The sequence below is a fragment of the Myxocyprinus asiaticus genome, chromosome 10 (genome assembly GCF_019703515.2).
Source record: "Myxocyprinus asiaticus isolate MX2 ecotype Aquarium Trade chromosome 10, UBuf_Myxa_2, whole genome shotgun sequence".
NCBI classification, from domain to species: domain Eukaryota; kingdom Metazoa; phylum Chordata; class Actinopteri; order Cypriniformes; family Catostomidae; genus Myxocyprinus; species Myxocyprinus asiaticus.
Window position 1 is genome coordinate 5,631,423 of NC_059353.1, and position 24,225 is coordinate 5,655,647.

Sequence of the window (24,225 nt, forward strand, 5' to 3'; positions counted from 1 at the left end):
AATGACTGTAAAAAGTATGATTTTACAGCTCAAATAATACATGAGTTTTAACAGAAGAATTAATGTAAGTGCTTTTATAAAATTACAAGCTTCACAATTCTGCCTTTAAACCCTAAGAATATTGGCCCCATTCACTTCCATTGTAAGAGTCTCACTATACGATTTTGTTTCTTTTTTTTTTTCCTTTTTTAAGAAAAGGAGGGATGAGTCTAAATAAGTTTTTGTGACAATCAACATTATTCCACAAATGCCACTCGATTGAGTTTAACTTGTATTGAAACTGGAATATTCCTTTAACGGAATCTATTCCAATGATGAACACAATTTCTTTAATAAAAAAAAGTAAAATCGGTCAAAAATGACCGAACAGAACCCAGAGGTTAAATACAGATGGATATTACAGTGGAAACTACTCCTATGATTAAAAAGACTTTAAAGTCATTCACCCAAAATTCACAACCAGATATTCATAAATAGAGAACTCTACAGTGCGTCATGAGGCAGAAATGTGTGTGTGTGTGTGTGTGTGTGTGTGTGTGAGTGAGACTCACTGGCAGCCTCTATGAAGCGTGGATAAGCATCATACGTGATGACAGGGATGGGCAGGTCCCTGAAGTAAAGTTTAAGAGCACCTGTGATGATGTTGATGTCTTCATACACATTCACTGAGATATCAGCTTTCTCTCCATCTGAACACATTCAAACAGATCAAAGACACACTTTATCCAAAGCTGCAGGGAGAGTGAATCCTCTGGAATACTGTAAGTGATGGCAACTGCACTGATCAGCACAGACAGTTGGTACAGATCGTTTTTTTTAAATTCCCCCATGTTCCTCTGTGACCGGCGCTGGAGGATTGTACAGTTAGAACATACTTCTACAGTATGACAGCAGCCTCTCTCTCTGTATATATATATATATATATATATATATATATATATACACAGTATATATACACAAAACCCTTCATCTGGTGAATTTGTAGGGTATAAAAAGTCTAATTTGGAAGTGAACATTTACATATAAAGCAAAGTAACAGAGCCAAGTCTCCATAATTTCAAAATAAGAGTCCTCATGTATTTTCTGGTTACAGTTAAAAGTCCTGCATTATAGACCAAATCTTCATTTTTTCCTGCATATTATTGGGACTTTTGTTGCACATAAATTGCATCTGGGCTTTTATTAATTTTTGACTCTTGTAGCCTCTGTGTCTGTGCCTGCCACAGTAAGGAAAGACTAAGATTTTTTTTCCTTAACATTCTATAAATCAATTTTAAAAAACTATCATCCGATTAATCAGTTATTGGCCTTTTCCACCACAGGCAAAATCCAATATTGGTCAACCTTTCGTCGTAAGAGGATTTCTGTATCACGATGCCGTGGTGATATCTTAGTGATATTAAGTGTTTTGATGCTGTAAAAAATTCAGTCATAAAAGACTTGACATTCTTTTCAATTCCTGCAGGGTTGTTTAATCCTATTTGTAATCATAACAGTCCAAATACTAGCTTAGTTTCATGTTAATGTATGCTGGAATACTATAAAAATTGTTCCCACATTACCACAGAAATTTAAATATGAATCTTATAGGACTTTTTTTTCAACTAGGGTGGCTGGTAACTGCTTGTTCAATTTTCCTGAACATTCCCTCCATCTTCAGTTGGTCAACAAACAGATAATCCCACCCCAAACTTACTCCACTGCTTTCCTTTTTCAGCATTTCTTTTTCTCAAGCTTGTTCTTTATCTTTCCCAGTGTCTCTGATACTGTCTTCATGTCATTTGACTGTCATTATGAAACAGTAATGCATCTGAATATAAACAGATGGCTGTAAATCCTCACACAAATGTGCCACTTTAACATTTAAGCAGCTCAGAATAATTCACATTACATAAACCCACAGCTCTATGCGTAAAACAATGAGTGACCTAAAAAAGCAGTGTTGAAACAGTGTGTATGAGATTCATCACAAATACACACACACAGTTAGGCGTAGGCTTTTGTAAGAGTGTGTATGTGTGTATGTAGGAATGCGGGGGTTATGCCAGATCATTCAGACGAATACAGCTATACAGTAACGGATAAAAATGACCGTGTAAGGTCACTCACCTCTGTCAAATGATAACTTCACATCTTCAATTAAATCACTGAATCCAGAGATCCGATAGAGACCCTCGGACTTTAGACCTGAGAGACAAGACAATTCATTTTGCTAATATTAATTTATACAAAATGACAGAACATACAAACACAACAGAACATTGTCTGACATATCATCACTAATAAAATGTAAATCATCAATCTTCCTTACAAAACAATACTATGGAAGTACTATAGTAGCGTAGTTACATCAGACATTGATACCATGGTACTTTGATATATAGTACACCATGGTACTGTTTGATTACCATATGTATATACCACAGTATTTACATGTTAAATTTCAAAAAGTGTGCACATTCATTAAAACATGTAATAACTTGCTCTGCATCTGAAGCATCTTTCTTTTTCCATTGATGTCACCAAGGCTGCGAAAGCGAAATGGTTAAAGTTAACAAATGAAACGCCCAGTTTTCACGATTTAATCAACTCCCAATTGGAATTATACAGATAATTAGCCTTAAAGTCTCCTGTATCAATGGGAAATATGGGACATTACGGATGTAAAATGGGTTGCGAATGTCATTTCATGTTGACTTTAGGAAATTATTTACAATGGACAATTTTACTTAACATCTTTTAAAATAAAACACAGGTAGTTCTCTCACCTCGTGCTTCGATTTCTCGTATACACATGTCCACTACCATGGGTCGTTTTGTGTTATGAGCTTTGACGAGAGTAGTGAGGTCACAGCTGTAAACCTTCTTCACGTGTTTCAGGTCTGGTTTACAGTCATTGGGCACCATCTTGGAGCACTGCTTATGAACATTCAAGCCACAATCTGAGGACAAACAGTCAAAAAACAATTCACTTTAATTCAAATATAGTTCAGCTGAACACACAAGCACTTACAGTAAACTGAGTCTATTCCAGTCTTCTTTTATTTCATTATTCATGTCATTAAAAACAATAAACTAGATTTGCATTCCCTACAGGTATAACCGGTCCTTGCTAGCAAGTCTTTGGTAAGTGTAGGTTTTAGTTTTTGTTTCTGTGTAAATGACACTTCATATGAATCGTAATTTTTGTTGGCTGTCTACATAAAGGGCAGTTCACACCAAAAGCGTTTTTGCGTCCGTCTGCACTGTTTTTCAATTGTTTTCCTATGTAAACATGCATCACAGATTTCTTAGATAAAATGCATTTTTATAAATATATATAAAAAAACTAGATAACAGAAAACAGATAGCACACCTAAGACTGAAATTATCTACAATAGCTTGAATGGAGTATGTACGTTAAGCGATTCAAGCTGAATAAATTGCAGAAAAGAAACCACCGTAATAAATCAGTAAATAAAACAACAAGTACACCGATATGCTGAAATCAGTAAATAAGTGTCTTGTGTACAGAGCAGCAGTTTTGAGGTGGATATTATAGGTCATGAGGCTGTTTACTATTATCCTAGGATGCTGAGCTTTCATTCTGCTTAATCAGTGACCTCTCCTGACCTCTGATCAGTCATCTCAATGCTTTCTGATTGGCTGATTTCAACGGTGTCACCTTGACAATGACAGAACATGCCAGGACTACAAATGGCCCTTAATAAAAAATGCATGAGCAATTTCAGGCACCTAATAGCTTTATAACCCTCAAAAAAATCTGGAGGAGTCACGTGCGTGTTATGCATACATGGATGCAGGAAAATGAAATAAGCAGTAGTTAATTGTTTACAGCTAATAGCTAATTGAACAATAGAATACAAATATATATGTTTTTTAACAATGTGTAATTTAATTGGAAATAATGTAAATAGTTTGTAAAACCATTTATAATGTAAACTTATTATGTAAATGTACAATTTACAGACAATCAAGAAATGAAAATAACAAATATTTTGTGTAAATAATTAGCAACACCATATAGCATAAACTTATTATGTGAAATGCAGAAATTTACGTAAAATTTGAGACAGTTTACGTAAAAATGGATTAATGAACGATTTGCAATGAAATTCCTTAAACACAGGTAAAATACATTTCTGTGTAAATAGTTTGTAAAAGCATTCATAATGTAAATGTATTATGCAAAATGGACAATTTCCTTAAAAATGCTTCTGAAAGATTTACACAAATTCATGAAACACGAGCAGAAGGAATTTCTGTGTAAATGGGTGTAAACTTTACATGAAATGCAACAATTTACATAATTATGCTTTTTATGAATGTTTTACACAGACATTCATGAAACACAAAATGAACGAATTTGTGTGTAAATAGTTAGTAACACCAATCATGGAGTAAACTTATTACGTGAAATGCAGCAATTTACGTAAAAATGCTTATGAGCGATTTACACAGAAAGGCATGAAACAAGCAAAACGAATTTGTGTAAATAGGAAAACATTCATAAGGTAAATGTATTACGTAAAATGCGACAATTTACGGAAAAATGCTTTAATGAACAATTTACAAAGATTTTCATAAAACACGAGCAGAAGAAATTTCTGAGTAAATAATGAAGTTTGTAAAAGCATTCATAATGTAAATTACGTGAAATGCGACAATTTCCGTAAAACTGGTTTAATGAACGATTTACAGTTGATGTCAGAAGTTTACATACACCGTAGCCAAATACATTTAAACTCAGTTTTCAAAATTCCTGACATTTAATTGTAGAAAACATTCCCTGTCTTAGGTCAGTTAGGATCACTACTTTATTTTAAGAATGTGAAATGTCACAATAATAACAGAGATAATTATTTATTTCAGCTTTTATTCCTTTCATCACATTCCCAGTGGGTCAGAAGTTTACATACACTTTGTTAGTATTTGGTAGCATTGCCTTTAAATTGTTTAACTTGGGTCAAACATTTTGGGTAGCCTTCCACAAGCTTCTCACAATAAGTTGGTGGAATTTTGGCCCATTCCTCCGGACAGAACTGGTGTAACTGAGTCAGGTTTGTAGGCCTCCTTGCTCGCACACACTTTTTCAGTTCTGCCCACAAATATTCTATCAGATTGAGGTCAGGACTTTGTGATGGCCACTCCAATACCTTGACTTACTCCTTAAGCCATTTTGTCACAACTTTGGAGGTATGCTTGGGGTCATTGTCCTTTTGGAAGACCCATTTGCGACCAAGCTTTAACTTCATGGCTGATGTCTTGAGATGTTGCTTCAATATATCCACATAATTTTCCTTCCTCATGATGCCATCTATTTTTTGAAGTGCACCAGTCCCTCCTGCAGCAAAGCACCACCACAACATGATGCTGCTACCCCCATGCTTCACGGCTGGGATGGTGTTCTTCGGCATGCAAGCCTCACCCTTTTTCCTCCAAACATAACGATGGTCATTATGGTTAAACAGTTCGATTTTTGTTTCATCAGACCAGAGGGCATTTCTCCAAAAAAGTAAGATCTTTGTCCCCTGTTTGCTCTTGCAAACTGTAGTCTGGCTTTTTTATGGTGGTTTTGGAGCAGTGGCTTCTTCCTTGCTGAGCAGCCTTTCAGGTTATGTCGATATAGAACTCGTTTTACTGTGGATATAGATACTTATCTATCTGTTTCCTCCAGCATCTTTACAAGGTCCTTTGCTGTTGTTCTGGGATTGATTTGTACTTTTCGCACCAAACTACGTTCATCTCTAGGAGACAGAATGAGTCTCCTTCCTGAGCGGTTTGATGGCTGCGTGGTCCAATCGTGGTCCAATATTACTTGCGTACTATTGTTTGTACAGATGAACGTGGTATCTTCAGGCATTTGGAAATTGCTCCCAAGGATGAACCAGACTTGTGGAGGTCCACAATTTTTTCTGAGGTCTTGGCTGATTTTTTTATTTTTCCCATGATGTCAAGGAAAGAGGCACTGCGTTTGAAGGTAGGCCTTAAAATACATCCACAGGTACATCTCCAATTCAGTACACCTCCTATCAGAAGCTAATTGGCTAATTGTCTAAGACTTGACATGATTTTCTGGAATTTTCCAAGCTGCTTAAAGGCACAGGTAACTTAGTGTATGTAAACTGCTGACCCACTGGAATTGTGATATAGTCAATTAAAAGTGAAACAATCTGTCTGTAAACAATTGTTGGAAAAATTACTTGTGTAATGCACAAAGTAGATGTCCTAAACGACTTGCCAAAACTATAGTTTGCTAATATTAAATCTGTGGAGTGGTTAAAAAATTTGTTTAATGACTTCAACCTAAGTGTATGTAAACTTCTGACTTCAACTGTACATATAAATTCCTGAAACACAAGCAAAATAAATGTGTAAATAGTTTGTAAAAGCATTCATAATGTAAATTACGTGAATTGCAACAATTTATGTAAAAATGCTTATGAACGATTTACAAAAATTCATGAAACCCAAGCAGAAGGAATTTCTGTGTAAACGGTTCGTAAAAACAATGTGTAAACTTATTGCGTGAAATGCAACAAATTACGTAAAAACGCTTTTATGAATGTTTTAAAGAGATATTCATGAAACACGAAAAGAATGAATTTGCGTAAACAGTTAAACCATTATAACCTAAACTAATTACGAAAATGTGACAATTTACTGAAAAATGCTTTTATGAACTATTTACAAAGATATTCATGAAACAAGAGCAGAGGAAATTTCTGATTAAATAGTAAAAACCAATTATAACATAAATTTATGTGAATGTTATAGTTTAAGTAAAAAATTGTTTAATGAACAATTACGCAAATTCATGAAAAACGAGCAGACGGAATTGCTGTGTAAACGGTTCGTAAAAACACTAATGCGTAAACTTATTACATGAAATGCAACAATTTAAGAAAAATGCTTTTATGAAAGTTTTACACAGACATTAATGAAACACGAAATGAACGGATTTGTGTGTAAATAGCTAGTAACACCATTCAAAGCGTAAACTTATTACGTGAAATTCAGCAATTTACGTAAAAATGCTTATGAACTTTACACAAATGTATGAAACACGAGCGAAGGAATTTTTGTGTAAACGGTTTGTGAAAGCATTCATGCGTAAACTTATTACGTGAAATGTGACAATTTACATAAGAATGGTTTTATGAATGATTTACACAGACATTTGTTCTGATAATGCTTCATGATCAAGGCCTGCTGTGTGTAATTTTTGCACCTCTAGTGTCACCATTCAGAATTGCAAATATGACCATTTTCAAATGGATTTCCTAAACACTTTTCGATTGGTCACACAAACAGAAAATTTCGTCCCATACTCATGACACTGGTTAAAACAATGTTGCTGTGTCAGGCCACTCAAACAGAGCAATGATTTGATAGTGTTTACACTTTTCAGGGAAACCTACAAATTACTTACTTATACTTGCCTCTGCACATTTAACTGGAATAGGTATTTTAACATCAGAAAGATGACACACATCAGCTTTTACCAGAAAACATCTAATTGAGTTATTTTAAACAGCAAACACTAACCCATCTCCCCGACTTCACCCATCCAACCAGTCCAGACAGACACTAGAGCTCACACGCATTATGCAAATGTAGGCAAATTAGCTCATTCATATATAATGTGGCCTCCTAAATGGGCCAGCTGCTACAAAGCAGGTACCAGAGAGACGAAGGGTGAATGACAGAAAACAGAGACTGAAAAGAGAAAGGAAGGAAAAACACAGAACAGAGAGCCCAGGGCAGATGTGTTTAATGTGAATGGAGCACCCAATGAGCGACATTGAAAACAATGTGACCTGGAGGAGATAAAGAGAGGGACTGAGCAGCTTGAGCCGTCTGTATTCCTCTTCAGATCTGTACTGGCACATAATGGTGTAGTGGGCAGTGTTTGTCAGTCCTGCGGGCTACAGCAGACCTCATTTCATCCAGTAAATAGGCCAAACACTCTACTCTCCTCTCAGCCTGCCTTTAAGATTTGAACCCGTAAGACTAATTCTGAATGCTTTCATCAGCTCCTAACTGTCCATGAAAGGGTAATTGACAAATAAGGTTGTCCAAGATGATGAAAAAGAAAATAATCTATCTTAAAATGCATGTGCCGAGTTTTTAAAGGTGTAATATGTGTTTTTATGCTGGTTTCATACGTTTAGTTTTTTATAAAATGTATCCCATTTCAAGTGGTGCAACCATCAAGGAAAAAAGTAATACTATTTTTCTTATATACATTAAATGAAAATTCTGTCATCATTTAATCACCCTAATTTCTATCCAAACCCGTATGACTTTCTTATGTGGAACACAAAAGGAGATGTTTTCATAATTATCGTGTTCTGTCTTTTCAATACAATGACAGTGGATAGTAGCTCACTTTAAATCTTAAAAAAGGACCATAGAAGTATAATAAAAGTAGTTCTCGTGAATCATGCATCATATTACAAGTTTTCTGAAGGCATACAATTTATGATTAAATTAAAATTTTATGAAAAAGTTATATGAAATTTTTCAGTGAAAAACATGACGTATCCACACAAGAACTTGTATCGGACAATCTGAACTAGCCATGCAATATCATGAAAAGTCAAATTAAGTCAAAAACATGTTCATCAAGAACAAGACAAAGACAAGTCGTTGTCTGTATGAAGTGCATTTTAAATTGATAGATCTGGGTACAAAAAAATTAGTATTGTGTCATTGACCCAAAAACACAATCTGAAGCTAGCTGATTTTCTTTTTTTTAGGACAAAACAATAAGTGCGGATAATTTTTTCCCCCATTGGCTTCTGAAATTAGAATCAAGTCTAATCTAAACCTTTAAGTGCAAATACTGAATTAAGTCTGGATGACACTAATTGAAAAGATTCTGCAGTGTGTGAGTAAAAAATGGCCCCTTGAGCAGCTCTGTCGTCATGAGACTTCAGCCATGCAGAACTGTAATTATTTTTGAAGAAGAAGAGCGAGGGATCTGATAAGCGGAGGAGACGGTCACTAAGAGGGCACATATCTAATGCATTCTCTGTCAGTTCAGGTCTGCTGAGCACTTGTGCAAGTGCTGCAGAGGTGACCTCTGGCCCTCAGGTGAACAGATGACTATCAGGACACACTCATATCTCTGTACCAGAATGAATGCATGTATGTGAAGTTTAAGCCTTCAGAACAGCCAAAATATTCAATCAAATTTCATTAAAAGCGCTGGAAGTGACAACAATATTAAGTTCAGTATGTATCATGTAGTATAAAGATATTCTTAATGCATTCATAATGCTTTATTAGACACCTTATAATCAGTTGTTTGTTATTGTGAATAACTATTATACCCCAGTTATAACAGATAAAGACCGACTGACTGGATATTATCCCACTTATTACATGGCTACCTTTCAAATAAATAAAGAACATTATATACTGATTTGAGGTGACATGATTTTATTAGCTTACTTGTGGAGATCACAGAGTGATATGAGAAGTACTTATGAGAAGTCTCACAATACCCAAATGACCGGTGAAATATCACTTCATTCCTGAATTTGCGGTCATTTTTTTAGAAATATCAGACCACTGGATGGTGTGAATTAGCAATCAAAATAGATTTTTCAATGTAACACAGCCATGTAGTAATTGAAGTTAATGCACACCATATTGTGGTAATACAGTCATAGTAAATTATTCTGCTAATACCATGGTTATCACATGTACATATCGATATAATGGGTTTATTCCTAGATTTCTCCGTTTTTGTCTCTAAAACACTTGTTACGCCACCGATTAAGTATGACGCTTAAAACAGCGCAAGTCACCTTAACTAGTTCCAAAACACATGGTGAAGTGATTTAAAATTGTAATGTGACCAACAAACCTGGAACTTCATAGTAACACAATTACAGAAACTTAAAACTTGTGAAGCTGCTGCAGGAAATAGGTACACAAGTATCTACAGTTGCAATCAAAATGATTCAACCCCCCTGACCAGCAGTACAATCTGGTGATGTGAATTAAAACACATCAACTAAAACCTCAGTAAACAGTCAAAGTAAGTTTTTAATACACATTTGAGTGATTTTGAGAACAAAGAGTTCAGTTTACCCAAATTTTAAAATAAAAAAAATAACTAATTCTCTCCACAAATGCCATGTCAAAAATATTCAACCCCCAAAGTCAATCATTTGTGGAGCATCCTTTATCCTTAATAACAGCAAATAAAGGTTTCAGGTAAGTGCTCTCAGGCTTCGGACACCTCTCTATTAGAATTTTTACAAATTTCTCATAAGCAAAAGCTTCCAGCTCATTGACATTCTTTGGTTTCTGTGCTGCCACTGCTTCCTTGAAATCCCAACAAAGGTTTGCAATGGGATTTAAATGATGGACTGAAAGGGCCATTTAAGGACATTCCACGACCTATCCCTGAACCAGATTTTGGATAACTTGGATGTATCCTTGGTGTTATTGTCTTGCTGAAAAGTCCAGTGATCACCAAGCTTCAATTTACACACTGAAGGCATCACATTTTTCATGCCAAAATGGCCTGATACCTGAAAGAATCCATGGTGTCAGTCACATAGTCAGGATAGCCGTTTCCTGCAGCCACAAAACACCCCCATAACAGGACTGACCCACCTCCATGCTTGACTGTGGGGATGGTGTCGTTCTTGTCATCACCTTGTCATCTTACTCCAGATGTACTGCTGTCCCATGGGTCTAAAACTCATTTTCAGTTTATTGTCATACGTCTATAAAACCTTCTTCCAGGACTCCACAGGTCTTTCCTAATTACTTCTTGAATATTCAGTCAACTGGAGTCAACATTTCCCTTGGTGAAGTTTTGCCTTCTTCCACGCCCCAAGAAGGTTGCTGTTTTACCATATTTAAAAAAATGTATGAATGGTGCTGCCAACTTTGTCTATTGGAAATTGAAGTGCCTTGACCTTTCTTGCGTAATGAAATAATCTCCTCTATTAGCTTTTGAGACATCTTATTTTTAATTGCATTTTTTGCATAGAAATACATTTTTGCTTACAACGCTAAACTTAAATTTTAAAACTTAAATAAGTGCTATTGCAGAGTGATGACATAATTTTGTTTTAAAACAATTACTTATGTAGCCTTACATATTTACAAGAAACAGCTACATGCAATAGGGGTTGAATAATTATGACATGGATGTATTTTTAAAAAATCCTGCTATTTACAAATATTAGGTTATATATTCACACTATGACTTTGAATGTGTCACTCAACTGATATAGATGTAAAGTTTAAAAATTCTGGGTCATCAGAAAAGCTTACCTTTGTAAATCCTTACTATCTTGGGGGGGTTGAATAATTTCGATTGCAATTGTATATACACATTAAAATGAGTCCTATATCATGAAAGGCTGCTCCAAAACCACCATAAAAAAGCCAGACTACAGTTTGCAAGTGCACATGGGAACAAAGATCTTACTTCTTGGGGAAATTACCTCTGGTCGGATGAAACAAAAATTTTACTGTTTGGCCATAATGACCATCGTTATTTTTGGAGGAAAAAGGGTGAGGCTTGCAAGCCGAAGAACACCATCCCAACTGTGAAGAATGGGGGTGGCAGCATCATGTTGTGGTGGTGCTTTGCTGCAGGAGGGACTGGTGCACTTCACAAAATAGATGGCATCATGAGGAAGGAAAATTATGTGGATATATTAAAGCAACATCAAGACATCAGCTATGAATTTAAAGCTCAGTCACAAATGGGTCTTCCAAATGGACAATGACCCCAAGCATACCTCCAAAGTTGAGGCAAAATGCCTTAAGGACAACAAAGTCAAGGTGCTGGAGTGGCCATCACAAATCCCTGACCTCAATCTGAACTGAAAAAGCATGTGTGAGCAAGGAGTCCTATAAACCTGACTCAGTTACACCAGTTCTGTCTGGAGGAATGGGCCAAAATTCCAGCAACTTGTTGTGAGAAGCTTGTGGAAGGCTGCCCAAAACGTTTGACACAAGTTAAACAATTTAAAGGCAATGCTACCAAATACTAACAAAGTGTATGTAAACTTCTGACCCACTGGGAATGTGATGAAAGAAATAAAAGATGAAATAAATCATTCTCTCTACTATTATTCTGACATTTCACATTCTTAAAATAAAGTAGTGATCCTAACTGACCTAAGACAGGGAACATTTTCAACAATTAAATGTCAGGAATTGTGAAAAACTGAGTTTAAATGTGTTTGGCTGAGGTGTATGTAAATTTCTGACTTCAACTGTATAGTACAATTTATCTAAAATCTATCTAGATGTGTAGCCATACTTTAAGTACTATAATATATTATAATTGTGGATACACATTTTTAATGCACTACAATGTGTATAATAAGCAGTGATGGGTATAATCTAATTACAAAGTAATTAAGTACTGTAATCGAACTACTTTCTAGAACAAAAAGCAGTGTAACATGTTACATATTTAACTCTTGTAATGAGATTACACGTACTGACTTTTAACTAAGCTAATTAATAAAAAATAAAAAATTATGGTCCCACTTTATATTAGGTGTCTTTAACTACTATGTACTAAAATTAAAATACATACAATACAATGTACTTATTGTGTAACTACATTTTGTTCTGCAAAATTCTCACAAGATTTACATTTGCTGCTACTGAGATTGAGGTTTAGGGTTTAGATTAGGGTTAGGAGTACGAGTGGGGTTAGGGGTAGGGTTTAGGTAAAGATTGGGGTAGATTAGTGTTAGGAGTAGGGGTGAGGCAGGGGTAAGTTTAGGAGTAGAGTTAAGGCGGCCACACACTGGACAAAAGTGCCACGGCACATCAAATTTAATGGAAAATAAGCTTGTGGAGTTGTGCTCCATGACGCGGCAGAAATTTAGCACCCTCCTGAGTAATAGCTGGGCGGCAGTGTGCGTACATTCATAGAATACAATTGTTTATAATTTTAGAACACGCAATGATGTCCGCCAGACACATCCAGTAGTGTTTAGGGTAAGCGTTGGGTTACATTTATGAGTAGAGTTAGGATTAGGGGTAGGGTTTAGGGTAAGGGTTAGGTTTAGAAGATGGGGTAGGGTTAGGGTAAGATTAACTGTAGATTAACTACAGATGTAATTAAATGCATGTACTTTAAATGTAAATATGATGCAACAACACGTATATACATAATAAGTACATAGTAGTTAAAGACACCTAATATAAAGTGGGTCCAAATAATTTATGTAGAATACATTTAAAATAAGAACTGTCAGGGAAAAACATGTAATGTTGAGTGTATGACTTGCATTCAACAATAAACTGAGGATATATAGACATTTTGAATTAATTGAGCAGAAAAAATTAATAATTAAAAATAAATAATTTTTTTTTTTTTTTTTTTTTTAGAAAGTAACTTAAGAATTTAGTAATGGGGTTACTTTATAGAACATGTAATCAGTAAAGTCAGTAATCGTATTAAAATTTTAAAGTTATTTTTCATTTGTAGTGGATTACTTTGAGTAACTAGCCCAACACTGATTATACACTGATGAGCCCAAACATTATGACCACTCACAGGTGAAGTGAATAACGTTGATCATCTCCTAACAAGGCCACATGTCAAGGTCTGGCTAGATTATATGGTAAGCGAACAATCAGTTCTTGTAGTCAACGTGTTGAATGCAGGAGAAATGGGCAGGAGTAAAGACCTGAGTGACTTTGACAAGGGCCAAATTGTTATAGCCATACGACTGGGTCAGAGGGGTCATCTCTAAAACTGCAAAGCTTGTGGGGTGCTCCCGGTCAGCAGTGGTGAGTACCTACTGACAGTGGTCCTCGGAGGGACAAACCACAATCCGCGACAGGGTGTTGGCTGCCCAAGGCTCATCGATGCATGAGGGCAATGAAGGCTATCCCGTCTGGTCTGAACCGACAGAAGGTCTACTGTGGCACAAGTCACAGAAAATTTTAATGATAGTTATTGGAGGAATGTGTCACAACACACAAAGAGTGCCCATGATGACCCGTCCACCATCAAAAGCAGCTACAATGGGCATGTGAGCGACGGAACTGGACCTTGAAGCAGTGGAAGAAGGTTGCCTGGTCCAATGAGTCCAATTTTCTTTTACATCACATGGACGACCGTGTACATGTGTGCCGTTTACCTGGGGAAGTGATGGCAACAGGATGCACTGTGGGAAGATGACAAGACGGTCTAGGGAGTGTGATGCTCTAGGCAATGTTCTGCTGGGAAACCCTGGGTCCGGCCAATCAATCTCAATTTGACACGTGCCACCTACCTAAACATTGTTGCAGACCAGGTACACCCCTTCATGGCAATGGTATTTCATGATGGCACATCATGGCAGTGGCCTCTTTCAGCAGGATAGTGCCCTTCCACACTGCACACATTGATTGGGAATGGTTTGAAGAATATGATGAAGAGTTCAAGGTGTTGCCCTGGCCTCCAAATTCCCCAGATCTCAATACGATTGAGCATCTGTGGGATGTGCTGGACCAACAAATCCAATCCACAGCAGCTCTACCTCGCAACTTGAAGGATCTGCTGCTAAATTCTTGGTGCCAGATACCACAGGACACCTTCAGGGGTCTTGTAGAGTCCATGCCTCGGTGGGTCGGCCCTGTTTTGGCGGCACGCAGAGGACCAACACCATATTAGGCAGCTGGTCATTTTGTTTTGGCTCATCAGTGCAAGCCTTTTTGAATAATTTTGGAATTACTTAAAATACCTTTATAATGCATTATATGTACAGCTTTAAGTTAAAGTGCTATCCAAAATTGTTATAAAGGCAAATATCACAGTCTATTAAGAGTTCTTCTTATTCCACTGTGAGAGAATTTTGGTTAAATGATGCATCTGTATCCTGAAATTCCCTCTCACACATACTGTGACCCAATACAGCTATGCGCTCTGAATTTTAATGTGTGTTTGTGTGTGTGTGAAGTGGAGCTGGTGGTGAGCTCTCAGCCCCTCTTCTCATTATAAATATATGCCAGCTTTGTTTTCAGTCTCTACCATGATGGACTCGGCCGAGGGGGTGGGGGTGGGGTTTATCCTCTTATGAGGCAATGTGGCACAACATGCCCAGGCACTGGGGTTGGCACACTGGCAGCCAGCCAAAATAACAGCTCACAGTCTCTCTCGCACACGCGCACACACACACACACACACACACACACACACACACACAGACAAAAAGCAAAAGAGAAGAAAGCATGTCAGAGCTCAACATTGAATGCAAATTTCTACATCAAATGAGATTTCACTGCCCTAGTTTCTGGTGGCATCACAGAACGAGAGAGAGAGGCAGAAAGAGAGAGAGCGAATAAAGGGGGAGAGATGAGAAAATGAGGTGGAAACAAGTAGCATAAAAGGGGTCTTAGAATAAGGGGTTTTTGAACACAAGCTGCTTTCAGAATAGTTTTATGCATTATACATGAAGCCCGTTCATGAAAACATACGTGTCGGCCACATTATCCTATAAATAAATAATTAAATCACACACAACTGACCATGTTATCATTCCTTACAGAAAAATTGTAAATAAAGCCAAGATGAACCACTAATGTGTTAAAATAACCAACTGGACATACAGTATATCTGAATAAGGATTGATCAATACTAGCAATGAAAAAAAAAAAGCAATAAAAATGCAAAATAAAATGAAGAATGAAGATAAAAACAAAGCACAAACTTCAATGTTGCTTAAATGAAATTAAAAACTGCCTCAATCTCTCAAACCTGAATAACTTAAATGGTCCTCCGGTGTGACAAATACATTTTTGAAAGTACAAATATTGTAGTCTCACAATTAATATGAGGTCATAAAGCTACATGCATACTGTAATAACTATAAAAGAATTAGCAAAATAGTTTTAAATGGACTATAGCATGTCACACCGCAGGACATGCTAACTTCCCAACAGTATTTCATGTCAACTACCCATGTATCTCTCTATAAGTGATAAACATTTTATTCTAAATGCATTTATCTGTCTGTTATGGTCCTGATGTGTTCTCTTTTCACTGCTAAAAACAATCGGTTTCCTCTGCATGTAGGCCAGACTATGTTCACTCCACAGGCTAATGAGCATTCACATACAGTATACATCAGGTAGATTGAACAATGTGACCTATATGAGCTCTGAATCTCCATTACTCCAACTCATCATGTGTATGAGTAAACACAAGTATCACTGCTTTAGCATCACAGCCTTATTGAGGAATCCTCACTACCCCTAATCTGTCCTAATGCACTCAGTAGAAACTATTTAACACTTTAGATGGGGTTTAGAGAGTGAAGGGTTATAGCTTTAATAACACAAACGTTATATTACAAACACAGGGGCATAGCAACCATCATAACTGTAGCGGATGCCCACTTCTGGGAGATAATCACTGCTTTTCAAAGACCCTCTGTCCTTAATGTGTCCTGCCCACTTTTCAAACTGTTCCTACACCCCTGTAAAATCATATGAATGTACAGTATATGTAGCTGTAGATGGCTGATAAGTGACATCCAGCATGCACCTTTAAGCGTAGTTCATAGTTTTGGTCGAAAATATTTACAATGGTTTAAAATGTTAGTGTTGTTGTGGTGGAACAGTTGGCTGATTCTGGCACAGGTCTTTTAAACAAAAGAAACATTCCTCTTAAAGGTGAAGTGTGTAAATTCTGCACCATTAGTGGCCCTGAATAGATTTGCAAACATAATTACATAATTTACAAACAGGTTTTTCATACACAGCAAAACAGGTAGCACCACCCCAAACTCAGACTATGGAGTGGGACTGACTGGTACTGGAAGTAAAAATCCCATTAATTTTTAATTAACAATAACTTATAAACCTTTAAAGACAGACCAGCTACAAGGTTGTTAATAGATGGTATATGTTGAAGCTATCAGTCCACGTTATTTCAACTTCTTTTTTTTAAATTGCGTTTAATAGCAGAATTTGTGTTGAAGAACTACACTACCCATAATCCTGAAGAGAGATCCACCAATCAGAGAATTTCTGCCAAAAAAGCGTGGCAAAAGAGCTCTGCAGCGACCACCAAAACTCTCAGACTACTTATATACTTATTTTAAATGTCTGAATATTTAAAAAACTTAAAATATACTGTTTCTAAACTTATAATAAACTATTTTGAATCAGTAGTTGTATATTTTTCCATTGTTTTTAATTTGATTAAGTCATTCACAATGCCTCATGGGATTGTAGTTCATTCCCTCATGAAAGACAGTAAAAACAGTCTTGTACTTTTTGTCTGATTTTTTAATACTTTATTTTGGTTCAAATCAAAGTTTGTAATATTGTGATTCACCTCGAAGCTGGCTGGTTTGATTCATGGTTCATTATGGTTTTATGAAGCATTTTATGAAATCCCTGTGGAAAAATTCTTCCAGAACCAAGATGGCTGAAAAAGAGGGTGGGCTCTGATGTGCTTTATTGTTGAGCCAGTGTTGGGCTGTCCAAACACACAGAGCAATAGTGCTTACATTCTTCTTGTTATATAAAAATATATATGGTATTAACCATGACTAAAAATAAATCAAAATGATACTTCAGAAAGCTACTTTGATGACTCTTTGAAGGAGATCCCAGATCAAATATTGTATGATATTATGGTTTTACATTAGTAACAAAAACTGCAGTAACTGTGGGATGGAAACTTTGATTACCATGGTAAATTATTTGCAGTTGCGTGTGTTTGTTAATTACCTGCACATTTGACTCCCTGAGCGATGAGTCCCCACATGAAGTTGGCACAGTACTCACACCAGTGTGGCCCCCTGAAGGTGTGCACCTGTAATACAACACCCAAACACAATCATATACAACACAACAATAATTTCTGCTCCAATGATACTTTTAAACCTGCTAATAAAGATCAATGTGTGATCAGATCTGTGTCAAATCATTAAAAATGGCACTTCATTTTTTTTAAAAGTTGCCGACCCCTGCTCTATTGTTAACCACTGTGACCCTCATAATACTTTATGTGTGTATATATGAATGTACTGTATGTATATACAGTATGGAGACATGTTAATGCTCTTCGGTTTTATGTAAACACTGTGGTCTTTTGCTGTTCATTAATTTTCTGATGTTCTGAAATATTGTATTGTTTACAGTCATGCCAATAAAACTATTTTCAATTTGAGAGAGAGAGAGAGAGAGAGAGAGAGAGAGAGAGAGGGAGAGAGAGAAAGGTGGGGCATTAATCATGCCCTGCTCTCTCCTCTCCACCAGGTAACAGTTCGTCCAAACAGAAACACCTCCGACGGGACGGACCGCTGGTGCTCTGAGCTTCTGTAGCAGCCTCTTTAGGTCTTGCAAAGGAAATTGGAAGGGTTTGCAGGACTGCTAGCAGCACCATCTTACTGTAGATGATGAAATCAGTGTACATGAAACTGACACCAGCAGACTAAACCGAGAGAAGTGCCCTATTTACATAAAAAGGAGGCCTGAGGAATTGAAACTATTTAATATAAATTCAATATATATCATTAACATTTTATTTATAGTATAATGTGTTAAAATTATATTATATTTAAGAAATATAATAAATTAGATAATTAAAACACATTACATTATTGTGACAGACGAGTAAAGCATTGATTAGACAATACAAAAAGTGACTTTAAAAGTCAAAACATTGTTTGATTTACAGTTGTGCTCAAAAGTTTGCATACCCTTGGAGAATTGGTAATATATGTATCATTTTTAAAGAAAACATGAGTGAGCAGGCAAAACACATTTCTTTTATTTCTTACGGGATTCATATTCAACTGTACGTTATAACAGAATGGCACAATCATAAAACTAAACATGGCAACAAAGAAAAAAATGAAATGACCCCTGTTCAAAAGTCTGCATACCCTTAGTTCTTAATACTGTGTATTGCCCCCTTTAGCATCAATGACAGTGTGCAGTCTTTTGTAATAGTTGTCTATGAGGCCCCAAATTCTTGCAGGTGGTATAGCTGCCCATTTGTCTTGGCAAAATGCCACCAGGTCATGTAAAGTCTTTGGTCGTCTTGCATGAACCGCAAGTTTGAGATCTCCTCAGTGTGGCTCGATGATATTAAGGTCAGGAGACTGTGATGGCCACTCCAGAACCTTCACCTTTTTCTGCTGTAACCACTGGAGGGTCAACTTGGCCTTGTGCTTAGGGTCATTGTCGTGCTGGAAAGTCCAAGAGCGTCCCGTGCGCAGCTTTCGTGCAGAAGAATGCAAATTGTCTGCTAGTATTTTCTGATAACATGCTGCATTCATATTGCCATAAATTTTCACAAGATTCCCCGTGCCTTTAGAGCTCACACACCCCCAAAACATCAGTGAGCCACCCCCATGCTTCACAGTGGGGATGGTATTCTTTTCATCACAGGCCTTGTTGACCCCTCTCCAAACATAGCACTTATGGTTGTGACCATAAAGCTCTATTTTGGTCTCGTCACTCCAAATTACAGTGTGCCAGAAGCTGTGAGGTGTGTCAAGGTGTTGTCGGGCATATTGTAATCGGGCTTTTTTGTGGCATTGGCGCAGTAAAGGCTTCTTTCTGGCAACTCGACTATGCAGCTCATTTTTGTTCAAGTATCGTCATATTGTGCTCCTTGAAACAACCACACCGTCTTTTTCCAGAGCAGCCTGTATTTCTCCTGAGGTTACCTGTGGGTTTTTCTTTGTATCCTGAACAATTCTTCTGGCAATTGTGGCTGAAATCTTTCTTGGTCTACCTGACCTTAACTTGGTATCAAGAGATCCCTGCATTTTCCACTTCTTAATAAGTGATTGAACAGTACTGACTGGCATTTTCAAGGCTTTGGATATCTTTTATATCCTTTTCCATCTTTATAAAGTTCCATTACCTTGTTACGCAGGTCTTTTGACAGTTCTTTTCTGCTCCCCATGGCTCAGTATCTAGCCTGCTCAGTGCATCCATGTGAGAGCTAACAAACTCATTGACTATTTATACACAGACACTAATTGCAATTTAAAAAGCCACCGGTGTGTGAAATTTACCTTTAATTGCCATTTAAACCTGTGTGTGTCACCTTGTGTGTCTGTAACAAGGCCAAACATTCAAGGGTACGTAAAACTTTGATCAGGGCCATTTGGGTGATTTCTGTTATCATTATGATTTATAAAGGAGCCAAACAACTATGTGATAATAAATGGCTTCATATGATCACTATCCTTAAATAAAAGACAGTTTTTTTGCATGATCAGTCATATTTTCAAAATCAGTGCCAAAATTTCACAATTTCTGCCAGGGTATGCAAACTTTTGAGCACAACTGTATTTCCATATCATTGAGCATAAGCCTGTCACTGGCCTGCATTCCACAGCAATCCATTTTGCAATTGAGTTTGTCAATCAGTCTGAGGTAGACTTAAGAGATGTTATCACAGGATACGTTTATGCGTTCCGTCTGCACCATTTTTACTGGTTTATGTATACATATGTCAGATGGATGCTTTGAGCATCTAACTTTGGCAGCATCACATCATATTAATGTTCAGTGTCTTGCGCCATTAACTGTGTAAAGTTAAAAGTGGTTTGAAACTTTGAAAAACGCATCTCAGGATCTCTGCATTCGGAGTTACGCTCCATATCTGCTGGCTCATTTTGTGCTCCTGCTCTCAGTAAGTGTGGTTTGTTGCCTATAGAGCTGGAGTTGTGGCAAAGTCTTTTTAGCAAATCAGTCCATTCGCGGCCATCTTTGGAACGCTCTCAGGCAGGCTGGGCAGCTATTTTTCTTTGTAAACAAGCAGCATACAAGTGCAGCTCCTATCTACTTGAATGGGGAAAGACAGAAATCTCCAAAACGGTTGGTCAAGAAGAAGAAGAAGAAGAAGAAGAAGAAAGCCTTTATTATTGTCACACATTATACATTTTTCATATATACTGTGAAATTTCTTTGTTTTCACATATCCCAGCTAAGCTGGGGTCAGGGTCAAGATTACGATCAAAGAACATATTTCAAATCAGCAATAAAATCTGACAACACTGGTATATTAAATTGTGTTTTACCTCAGATTACGCTAAAAAACAAAATTTTCCTGGCTTGACTAGATAACGCACATGTGCATTCTCCAGTTGATTGGCAGGTGATGTCTGTATCTAAAAGGTGACTGGCTCTTTTAACTGTAAGGCAGGACCTCCTTTTCTACATCCGTTGAGTGTTCCCATTCCCATTCATTTTAATAAAAGTGGCCTGTCTCTGCTAAATAGTCTCTTGTTGCACTGACTGCCCCCTGCTGATCGTGACTCATGAAAAAATGAAGGTGGTACCTCAAGTCAGAATTGCTCTGATGGTAAGAAAATTCCTTACAAGGGAATTTATGCCAGGTCAGGGGGCATGATTAACTGCGTACATTTTTTTATGCAATATTTTATATATAATTAATCACACTAAATGAACACATTTAATTGAATGCCCTACGTTTTTAAAAAAAAAATGTTTTAATGTTAATTTCTAGTATTGCACGGCTCTTTAGGAAGATTGATTCTGACTGGTCAATCGCTGCATTCTACGGCCGAATATATTTCTGTATAATGATCACTAAACTTTCTTACTGACCACTGTTCCAGGCAAAATGATTCCCTACATAGCTAATCTAGTTTCATGTCTCCAGTATCACTCTGCAGTCCCTTCTGTCTCACATAATAAAATAATTTCATTTCCACTTATTTATTTGTTAAGTAACTGTGTAATAAGCTTCACATTGGGGTTTATTTTTTGATAATGACTGGCTGACTGTACATTATCCCTATCTTGTATGGTTTTATGGGGTATAAAAGCTAATGGTACTTTGATCAAAATTTCTTCTAATAATAACTTGATTCAGATGTTTCAATGCAGACATTAAAGTATCTGAGCATTTAGAAAGCTTCTGCTAAATAACTATTAACCACGAGATTGAGAGAAAAAGAAAGCATGAGAGAAATAAAGCAGTAGAAAGAGCTCTTTGTGGAGTCAGCAGTCTGTGAGGTTTTGCAGTACCTCAGACTCCAGACTTGGGGGGGGGGGGGGGGGCTGTCCACCAATACCTGCTGATGATAAAAGCCAAACGAGGAAACACTGCTATGTTTCCCAATCCTTTAACAGTTCCTAATCTCTCCATCTGTCACCCAAAACAACATCTCTCATTCTCTCTATATCTGTTTATCTCTTTTTAGCTGTATTTCCCTCTATTTTCTGAAACCCAGAAATTTTTTTTTTCCTAAACCTCTGGCTAAACTGGTTGTAAATAACCCGTCTTAAACAGATTCATTACTCAAACTATGGTAACTTTAACAAACCGTCTCCTGAGCTTGCACCCACTACTACGGCAACAACACATCCCTGGAGACGTATTTAAATCACATTTGGGTAGAATTTGCATAACATCCTCATATGTGCCAGAAGTGTCACAACAAGCAACTATTTACAGAAAACTGTAATGAATCACTGTAAAATTGATTTTGCTTTGTAAAAATGCAATACAACTCTGATACACCACTATCAGTAAGTGGGTGATTGTCATGAAAGTCAAGAAAATGTCCTGGTCCTATTTTACTCTAAAACCAAAATAAACAAATAAGACATTATATTGAAAATGAACCCAATTTTTTAGGACCATTTAGATTTTTTAACATTATTATTTTTATGACAGTTACGCAAATTTTACCCCCAAATTCTCATTACCGCAATGCAAATAAAAGATGGCCATTATTATATTCTCATTACAACAACATGACAAAAAAAAAAAGAAGAAAATAAATATTATTTAAATTGTTAAGTATTTTTTTACATCATAGTAATACTCCCTTACTCCGATTTTAATGTAAAAAAAATCAATGAGAGATTTTTATTCTTTTTTTATTTTTTTAGATTTAAACATTTGAATTTAAAAAAAAAAAAAAAAAAAAAAAACACTTTTAACCTAATTTAAATTTTTTTTTTAATTGCAAAATTACATTTTCTGGAAATTTGCTATTATTTTTTGAGTGTGTCCTGACAATAATTTCACAATGCAAAAAAATTGTAACTATGCTAAATGTAACCTTAATTTTCTGAATGCAAAATATAATTTTAGCGTTCTCTAGACAGGCTTCATGAAAATCTTCAAAGTGAACACAAAGAGACAGACTATAAACAAAATTAGTTTTATTCTATTTTAACCATATGAATGCTAATTCTTAATTAATTAATAATAACAGCCCATGGCAAAAATAATTTTCATGAGTATATTTTTAACATCAAATGTTGTATTTTGGTCTCATTTTCCAGTAAAATTATAAAAACATCCTAAAAACAATACACAATCCAAAACTGTAAAATAATCATGAATATCTTGAATTAAGTTTATTTTTCTTACCCCTTTGATAATTATTTTTTATTATTATTATTATTTAAACCAAAATCTAACAAAATGTAGTGAGGTAAAAAAAAAAAACAAAAAAAAAAAAAAACAATTTCAGTAGAGTAAGAAAAATAAACTTCATTGAAGAAATATTCTCTGAAAACAAATACTATTATCTTACAGAATTCGGCTTCTCTGGAAAATGTATCTTGATGTAAACATAATACGTTTTAGTCATATAATCAACATTAAACCAGGCCGGAGTCTTACCTTGAAGTTGTGGACTTTCTCGTACTTGGGTGCACGTTCGCTCTCCTTCAGCGTGGCTCTGCGGACCAGCGAGGTGAGCTGTGAATAAGCAAACAGTTTAAGAGGCTGCCAGAGAGTGGCTGGAGGTTTCTGAGGGCTCATCTTCATCCCCAGAGCCGCAGCCACCATCCCCTGCTCCCTGCTCTCTGCCTTGGCCTTGTGCACCAGGGACTTCTCCTCCTCATGGAGTGTGTAGGACTCGCGGGACGGCATCTCACACGCTTAAGTGCCGACTCCACGGCAAAGAGACCGACTATGGCACAGACTCCAAGATAAACTTTCTACGACTGCCTTAACAGACCAATCAACATAATTTAACAGAAATCTGAGAATAAGGTTGCCAAACCAATATTTAAGTCTCCAAACAGACCAAAAACCCAAGTCCAGACAGCCCAAACTGAGTTTCCTCCACAAACGTATGTGTATGGGTGTGAAAGCGTCCTCTGTGGTCCTGAATGTGTCAGAGACAGCGTGTGTGTGAAGCCCCTGTGTGTCGTGCTCCCTAGGCATCTATATGCAGGTGAGATGAGTTGTTGAGTTAATCCCGTCCTGCCTGCGAA

General features: G+C 36.6%; 1 protein-coding gene across 1 annotated transcript in view; it reads right to left on the bottom strand.

Moving 5' to 3' along the window:
* Positions 1 to 24,225, bottom strand: part of LOC127447421 (N-chimaerin-like) — a 94,902-nt gene that overhangs the window by 6,692 nt on the left and 63,985 nt on the right. Inside the window, exons 7-11 of the mRNA XM_051709302.1 lie at positions 23,627 to 23,704; positions 17,728 to 17,812; positions 2,769 to 2,942; positions 2,110 to 2,187; positions 552 to 689 (exon numbers count right to left, since the gene is read on the bottom strand). Of these exons, the coding sequence (XP_051565262.1) occupies positions 552 to 689; positions 2,110 to 2,187; positions 2,769 to 2,942; positions 17,728 to 17,812; positions 23,627 to 23,704 (553 nt within the window). The remainder of the gene's footprint in view (positions 1 to 551; positions 690 to 2,109; positions 2,188 to 2,768; positions 2,943 to 17,727; positions 17,813 to 23,626; positions 23,705 to 24,225) is intronic.